The sequence below is a fragment of the Antrostomus carolinensis genome, unplaced genomic scaffold (genome assembly GCF_000700745.2).
Source record: "Antrostomus carolinensis isolate BGI_N321 unplaced genomic scaffold, ASM70074v2 scaffold36142, whole genome shotgun sequence".
Classification (NCBI taxonomy): domain Eukaryota; kingdom Metazoa; phylum Chordata; class Aves; order Caprimulgiformes; family Caprimulgidae; genus Antrostomus; species Antrostomus carolinensis.
Window position 1 is genome coordinate 8,274 of NW_010299554.1, and position 8,851 is coordinate 17,124.

Genomic DNA, 8,851 nt, shown 5'->3' on the forward strand with positions numbered 1-8,851 from the left:
ATGAATGATCATGTTCACTTTAAAACTCTTATATGGCTCCCTGCAATCTGAGTTTTTCATACTTCTTAATTATGTGGATTTTTTATTTTCCTAGATTATTGTAATTTTCTTCTAAGAACTACAATGGTTTATAATTGTAAACTATCCCCATACAGGACAGTATTGGTGCCTGCAGAATGGATCATGGAGACATGGTTGTGACTCTTCTTTAGCAAAGAGGAAATTTATATTACAAATACTGAATGGTTGTCAGTTAGCAACAGTGTCCAAAAAATACTCCAAATATACAGATTAGGCGACTGAGACACTGCTTGATTTTCAATAAGCTTAAAATATTTTTAGACCTTGCAATTTTGAATGTGAGTCTTGAGTCAGCAGATTCGATTTTAAGACAGAAAAGAGAGCAGGAAGACTTCTGATGAGTGTCAGTGCCTTCTGGTTAACCTATTTTAATTTTTAAAGGATGTGTAGATTTTAAAGGGTATCTGTTTTGTAAATTAAAACTAAATGCAGTTAGTATAAACAGCTTAGTGGATATGCATGATTTCTTTCCTCACTACCATCTCCTTTTTCCCCTTCCTCCTTTCCCTCAAACAGACTTCAACTTAAGTTGTTTGTCTTTGAAAACTTCTAGTGCTGCGTTTGATACAGTGCTTGGAATAAACGTTGCTGTGAAGAAGCTGAGTCGTCCTTTTCAGAATCAAACCCACGCAAAAAGGGCTTACAGAGAGCTTGTTCTTTTAAAATGTGTCAATCACAAAAATGTAAGTTTGCCTTTTATGTTTCTCTCCCTCATTGCTGTAAGTTGTCAGAAAAGCTCAGGATTTGTTCTCTTACTTGCTGTTAGTAACCAAAGTAATCGAAAAATAGTGAGAGAAGGACTGGAAAGGTTTGCTATGGGCAGTGCAGTTCTCCACACTGCATGGTTAAGTTCTTGCGTGAGCTGTTTGGAGTGTGAAGTGCCAAGAGGAGGAGGATTTTGCTGCGTTGTTGGTATAGGTTTACCATCAGTGTCAGCTTTATAGAGCTGGCCTTGCTCTATGGCATTGGTCCTTTTAAGTCATGCTGCAGCAAAGTCTGTTTGGTGATGGGTTTGTTTGTGGGTTTGGCTCTCGGAAGTGCCCTGTAGTTAAATCATCTGAGCTTCGACAAGATTTTTGTTAAATATAGTGTTTAACTGGTGAGGTTTGCAGGAGTTTGCAACAATTTACTGGTAAAGAGAAGTGAAATACTATAGACAGTGTATATTTTTTAAAAAAATCTTTGAACTTTCTAAAATAATAAGACTTAATGTCAATACTTAAATATTCAAGTACAAGAACATAAGGTTTATGTGACTAGCAAACAAGGTTTATGTGACTGTTCTGTTCTGATACTAACATGAACTAGAAGTATTGCTGATCATTGAACTTGTGCACTCAGCTCTCCAACTTCCTGGAGCCAATTAGCCTTTTAGAATTGATTTTTAAGTAAGCTTTTGGTGAAATCCAGAAGTACCAGAATAAAACCAAGGTGGTTATTAAGGATGGCAGTTCTTCTGGAAATAGTACATTGTAATCTAAGTTTAATGGGATGGTGTGGGGCACATCTGTCTATGTGGTGTTGGACAGCCTTGGTTAAAATTCCTCACACAACATGGGATTTAAAAGAAGAGATTATTATTTATGGGGAAAAAAATGGGGTGTATTTCAGGCACTGGAGAGGGAGATAGAAGGTGTCATATAACTTTAAAAATAAAAAAGTGGTTTTGTCCTGTCTTAGCTGCAGTTTTGAACTGTTTCTGAATTGGCAGGTTTTCAGCACCTGTGAATTAAGTGAAGCCAAGTAACATTGAAATTGTGTGTAGTAACAGTATGCATTTGATTTTGAATAGTAACTTCTGTAGTAGAGGATTTTACTGTGAATTACAGTGGAAATTTCTTCTAATGTTTATTTTTATTTTATAGATAATTAGTTTATTAAATGTATTTACACCACAGAAGACACTAGAAGAATTTCAAGATGTGTAAGTACTAGATTTTTTTTTATTTATTTATTTCCTGACAAATATTGGCCTAAGCCCTGGAACTGTATTTCCAGTATCCTACAGACTTCCTACTTTGAAAACAGAGGGTAGCTAAAGGCCTAATTTAGCCTTTAATTAGTCTTTATTTCTAGATTTCTTTAAGAAAGACCGAGAAAGTTGTTTCACTACGTGCCTAAGATGGAAGTGGGAAATAAAAAAAGGTGATTTACCTTTTATTTGTCTGTCTGCATCGCAGATGCATCTAGTTTGTGTGCATTGTCCTTTAGCTAAATGGGTCATCTCAGGATAGTAACTTGGTCTGGATAACCTGATACAGTTTTTTTGCAATACCAGTCACATCAGCACAATAGTGTTTTTGGCCTCAATTAAGAAATGTATATATTTCTTTTTTATGCAAGCTGTGTCAATTGGTCTAGAAAGGATTCATGGTGATTTAATTGATGGAAGTATTCATAGGTTCCAGTGAATAAGCTGTTGTGGTTTGTGAATGGGCTTCTTGGGTAAATGGGGGAGTGTGAGTTGTCTGAAGCAGGTAAGCAGATGGTATTTTACCTTGAAAATGAGTAATTCCTTCTTAGTTCTTAATGTGCTTTTCTTAATTTTCATATTTAAAAAAAAAAAAAAAAGAGTGAAAGGAAGCACAATTTTTTTGATACATTGCAATATCTGCAATATCTGCATAAACTTCAGTCAGTCTTAGTTTTTCATGCTGCATAAACTCATAATTATTTTTCTGTATTATTGTTTATAAAACTAGTGGAATTCTAGTATTTTGTGATGGACTCTTGAACACTTAATTTTTAATAGTAGAACTATTTTAATAGTTTAATTGTGAAACTGATTTTTTTTATCATAAGCTTTTTGACACATTAGCAAAGTAGTTGACTTTTTTTAAACATCTCTCATGCCAACCTTAAACCTGATATGAAAAGTAAGACTTGAGTTTTCTTAACACTTTCTTTTTGTGCTTTAGGTATTTGGTTATGGAGCTGATGGATGCAAATTTGTGCCAGGTTATTCATATGGAATTGGATCATGAAAGAATGTCTTACCTTCTTTACCAAATGCTATGTGGTATCAAACATCTCCACTCAGCTGGTATCATCCACAGAGTAGGTAGTATTAGATCATTAACAATATTCTTTATGAACACAGATGTTCTTATGAAACAGGGGGAAGGCAGGGGGTTGCTATTTCATAAACTCACATTTTTTTCATTCATAAGAATATTGTTAAACCTGAAGATTTTTTCTAGTTCAGAGGTAAAGACTGAGTTATTAACTAGATCTTAAATCAAGTTACCTCTGTAGATTTAACTAATGTTGAACTGATTGAAAGATAAAACATGAGTGTCTGAGGACCTTTCAAACTACTAAAGAATGAGTCTTTTAAAAATATAATATTTACCTCTTAAATATCTCTATCCTTGGAGATATGCAGAAGCCATCTGGACATTGTCCTGGGCAACTTGGCTGTAGGTGGCCCTGCTTGAGCAAGGAGGTTCAATCAGATGACCTCCAGAGATCCCTTCCAGCATCTGTGACTCTGAAAAGTAGAGTCTGCAAATGATCAGAATTTCAAAGTCCTGTGCAGACTTCATTTCTTTCTTTGCTTCTGTTGTTCTGCTACTGGTCTCTTTTTTTTTTTTTTTAATTTCATGACTAGTCTGTTTTGACAGTTCTGCTTGTTTTCTGTTCCTTTTCTTCCTCTACTTCCTGGACACACTTACCTCTTAAATTTATTTCTTTTTTGCCTCGTGGCTGAAAATTCCATCCAGTTCTAACTTAATGTGCTTTTTTTTTCTTTCTGTTCAATCCATAAACATAATTGAGAAGCTGTATAAATTACAACAAATCTACTTCCTTTGCTGAAAAAATCTACCATAAAAGTCCAGTGATGTTAGCAAGGAAGTTGTACAGTTAAGTTTGTATGCAGATAGTCTTGGTACTGGACATTCCTAAAATTACGGGGTGAGGTGTGTAAGAGACTGAAGTGAGGAGGGCTGGGACTCCAGCTGGACTGCACCTGACATGTTGATTGTGATTTGGAGTTAAAGGAGAGATGGAGTGTTGGCTGAGAAATTGGAGCTCATAGGAGCTCTGATCAGCAGAACCAATACTGGCTGAACAAGAAAATGGGCAATAAGAGGAACCACACTCTGAATAGCAAAACAGAGATGTGAAGTTGATTTGAATGGAGAAGCTAAAGTGGTGAGCATTAGGGTGAGTTAGTTTGGGACCAAAACAAAATGACTTTTCTGGAGTGGAAGTTCTTAATTAGGTTGAGAGATTTGGTTTTGAAAAGAAACCAGGCTGGGAAAGGAGCAGAGCTGGGATAGTTCAGAAGGAATGGAATAGTAGGAATTATATGTAGAAAGTACCTGAAAGGGTCTGTGACCAAACAGGGTAAATTCAGTAGTGTTCTGCAGATTTGTTGCCTTCCTGAAACACACCAACCCATGTGAACTATTTGCATGTCCCCATCTCCTTTAAAAAAAGGAAGTTCTGTACCTGAGAACATGGTTTGTGTGGTTGAAACAAAGTCAAGCATGTCAGCAAAATTAAATGTACTTGTACATCTGTAATTCGCCTACTTCTGGTATTTTGTGAATAAAACCCAATTATTCTAGTTTTCTCTAACTGTGTATTCCTTTGGGTGCAATAATGACTCTTCCCATGGGGCATATCTCCTCAAGTACTTTATTTTTCTCTTCGCTTATTGGGTAACTTTGTGTTTTCACTGCATCCTCATTCTGTGAAATTTTGCTAATCACTATAATGCAGGTGGCTTATCTGTCATTAACAAATACACTTATTAATGCTTCCTCTGTTGGGATACTCCTTTTCTTACAGATAATTGACCAATTCATGATGTTTTCTTTAGGTTCTGTGCCCTAATGACAGCATTTAGAACAAAGTCTCCTTAACCTGTTCATGCCCAAAATGCAACTATTCATGCCCAAAATAGATCCCCTCCATGTGTTAAAGGAAGCAGACACATGTACACATCGTGCATATATACAGACCATTATTTGACTGACTATATGGTCAGTGCACAACTGGGTAAAATAAGACTCTGCAGATAACTTTCATTCTGATTTTCCCTGAATTTTTTGAGTACTTAGTGGTGCAGCCTTTAACTTGCCTCTAGTCTGTTTAAATAAACTGATACATCAGAGCAGGAATATGCAGTTGTTCATGAACTGGTGACGTATGTTGACTGTGGAGGGGGATTTGTGTATCCTATATGTTGCTCCTTCCTTAACTGAAGTTGTTATTTCTTGTTAGGATTTGAAACCCAGCAACATAGTAGTAAAATCAGATTGTACGCTCAAAATCCTTGATTTTGGACTGGCAAGAACAGCATGCACTAACTTTATGATGACTCCGTATGTAGTAACACGGTATTACAGAGCACCAGAGGTTATCCTTGGAATGGGATATAAAGAGAATGGTAAGTTGTTGGAGTAATGCTTTAAATCTTTTCTCTAAAGCCTGTCTGTCTTGGAACATAAAAGCTTTAAAAGGTGGAAAGGAGGGCTGGTTTTCCCTTGCCATGTCTGTTGTTAAAGTATGTTAATCATGCTATTGGAAATAACAACAATTACATTGTAATAATTTTGGAGAATGTAATAGTTTTCTGCTCTGCCTGCCTATCTCCATTTAACCTATACTGCTACCCCTCCCTTGGTATTGCTATTTTTTTTCATGTGTTGTCTTGTTATCTTGTTGCCATTTTTTTATCCTACAAAAAAAACCTCTTGAGACACTTATGCTGGATGATGTTGAAAAAAAAAATCAAGAATCATCAATCTATAAATAATAAACCCTTTTATCAATGTGATTTTATTCTAAAGCATCTTCTTTTGACAGTTTGTCCTCTTGCATCTCTGATTACTCTATTAAAATCTGTTTCAGATCCTTATGATAAACCATATCTGAAATCTGTACTCTCTTAAATCTTCATAGCACTCAAAGAGGCTAGATATTATATCATTATTAAAAACAACACAGCTATAATACATTGGATGTTCAGACAACAAAATTGCTGGCAAGGATATTGTCCTTGACTTGCATTTTTAGAGGTTTCACCTCCTCTGAAATTCTGTGCTAGTACATCTTTGTGATTTATCACAGGGGTTTGGGGATATATGCTTTTTGTATATGTGTAACTTTGGCTCTGTAAAGCAGGGGACTCATAAGACCTTGCTGGGCCACTGATAATGAAAAAAAACCTTTTAATTAATGCACAAGGCAGCTTGTTGTACAGCGAGTGCTGATGTGGATCAGAACTTTAATAGAGGCTGTTCTGGATGGGACAAAAAATAAATTATCTGAAGGACTGTAGGAATACAGTGTGAGCATACAAATACATCATTGTGGTATTTTAAAAAAAAACCTCTTTAATCTTTTGTCCTTGTTGCACCTAACATATGATAGTGGATATCTGGTCTGTTGGGTGTATTATGGCAGAAATGGTCCTCCATAAAGTCCTGTTCCCAGGAAGAGATTGTATCCTTCTTCATGGTCGTTGCAGAAATGTAAACACTGATGATATTTTACACAATGCTACTAATAAAATTTAGCAGTAGTCAGTTGGTGTTGATATGATTGAAAATTCATGTTAGTGGTTTGATTTTTTCCACATCGTTGTGTTTTATTGTAGATGTTAGATATTTTTGTTTGTTTCCTCACTTTTGTTCATGATACTTCATAATTTCATCATTTCATTTTACTTTCAGTTGATATCTGGTCAGTTGGGTGCATCATGGGAGAATTGGTGAAAGGTTGTGTGATATTCCAAGGCACTGATCGTATCCTTCCCTAGTCATCCTTGAATCCCATTCTACTTCCAACAGAAACACAATTATTTTGATCTGTATAAGTATAAAAGCATAAGCAATATTTTCTATAATATGTTTTAATAGATCTACTGTACTATTTGAAATTAGTGTCATTAACCAAATTGTTGAGTTTTCCATTTTATTTTCTTAGTAGAATAAATTTAAAGTAATTTGTACTGGTTGAATCCATAGAATTTGTATTAAAAGCTTCAGCTTTTGTAGCTTAAAAAAGGATACTGTTAGGTTTAAAAAAATATATAGCAGTAAGTATATTTTCTTACTCTTGTTCTTTGTAGATAAGTGTTTTAAGCAAAAGCCTACAAAGTGACTTTTTACTCTGCATGGATTTTGCTTACTATTTGTTTGACCAGTAGACTTTTTTTTTTAAATTGTACAATTTTTTGAGTTTTAATCAGTTTTTTTTTCTTGCTTGTTAGCACTTGCTGGACAGCAGTGTCCTAATTGCAAGCACACTGCATGAGAATTTTTTTTTTTTTCTTACTATTATTTATTGTAAAAAGAAAAACTTTTTCTTTTTGGAGTTTTTTTTTCATTCTATGAAAATTTTATTTTGGGCTTACTTTTTCTATAAGATTGTTATTCCTCCATTCCTACCTCCAGTATTTTTGACTTGGATTTGTCTTGATAAAATTCTGCTTTCTTGTATGATAATAATTGTAGGAAATTTTACTGTATTAAAAACAAACAAAACCCTCAATATATGTGTTTTCATGCCTTAGAGACTGGAAATCTCAATAATACATCACTGGATCACTAAGCTTTTACACTGTATTAAGTGAACAGAAGTGGTCATTTAATAAAGTAAATGATCTTTGAAGATTTTGATGTATTTCAAAATATTTCCCTAGAAGCAAAATTTAAAACATTTGACTCATTTATCAAGTTCCAATTGTAAAAAATGGAGCAAAACCTGATTTCATCCTTTATACATAATGTCTTATGAAGTAGTAGTGTTGCAGGACTAGACATTCAAAATATATGTAAATAAAGATATTCCAGATGATGTAATTAAAGCACAGTTGCCAGCTATGGCTGTAGGTCATAAGAAGCTATAGCTACTCGGTGGTCCAAGATTTTGAAGGAAGTGTAGTATTTTTGCTTGTCACCAAGGAAAAGTGGAGTCCACCACTAAAATATCAAGTACATGTTTGCAGATTCCGATGCGTCTTATAGAGGAGGACTTTCAATTTCAATGCTAAATTTCATGACACTAATCTTCAGCAGTTGATCATGCATTATTTAGTAGTACAAATGATTAACTGATAAATAAGTCTTTTTGTTTTCCACCTTTCTTCCTTTCTACACTTATTCTTTTACCTTTTGAAGCCTTCAGACCAACCTAACACAATTCTTCATGTATGTTATGTGTCTTTCACCTGCATGTCAGCATGGGCTGTTTTAATTTATTCATGAATCAATGAAGGAAATTTTGTCCATACTTGTTGAATATACAAGTTATCACTTGTGGTTCTCTGGAGGTCAGTGAAGCTCCACCAGTCTATGTTTCAAGGAGTCTCCTCCCCCAGTATCAGAGTGCACAGCTACACTTACAGGGGTTTTATTTTTCCTCTTACAAGACTTGCAGTTCTCTTGAATGTGAAATACTGATAACGGTTTGCGTTGTTGAAACTTTTCCTGACTGAAAAACTGCTTTGGTCAAATTGTTGGGTTTTTTTACCTTCAGTTGCAGGATTATTTTGAGTGTGTGGTTTAAGGGGGGTGCTGGTGGGCATGGCCATCAAGCTTGCAATTTTTCTGTTTCGTTTTGGTTTTTTTACTTAACTTTTAAAATGTCTTAGTATTTGGGGATTTAGAGCAGGGAACCAAGTTCAGCCTATTCCCTAATGATGTGCCCTTGACTACCTACCAGAAAACCTACTCCTAGAATCAATAGTTTGTATTTTCCCTATGGTCAATAGAGATTGCCAGGATCACAGAATCCCAGAATGGTCGGGGTTGGA

General features: G+C 35.0%; 1 protein-coding gene across 6 annotated transcripts in view; it reads left to right on the forward strand.

Annotated features, from left to right (window-relative positions):
• Window positions 1-8,851, forward strand: part of MAPK9 (mitogen-activated protein kinase 9) — a 19,484-nt gene that overhangs the window by 4,287 nt on the left and 6,346 nt on the right. For 3 of the 6 annotated variants that reach the window (XM_010162824.1, XM_029083707.1, XM_010162823.2), the window contains exons 2-6: window positions 635-764; window positions 1,947-2,005; window positions 3,000-3,138; window positions 5,314-5,479; window positions 6,768-6,839. In XM_010162824.1, coding sequence (XP_010161126.1) covers window positions 635-764; window positions 1,947-2,005; window positions 3,000-3,138; window positions 5,314-5,479; window positions 6,768-6,839 — 566 coding nt within the window. Of the gene's footprint in view, window positions 1-634; window positions 765-1,946; window positions 2,006-2,999; window positions 3,139-5,313; window positions 5,480-6,465; window positions 6,538-6,767; window positions 6,840-8,851 lie in introns of all 6 variants that reach the window. The other 3 variants (XM_029083709.1, XM_010162825.2, XM_029083708.1) reach the window with 2 other exon arrangements.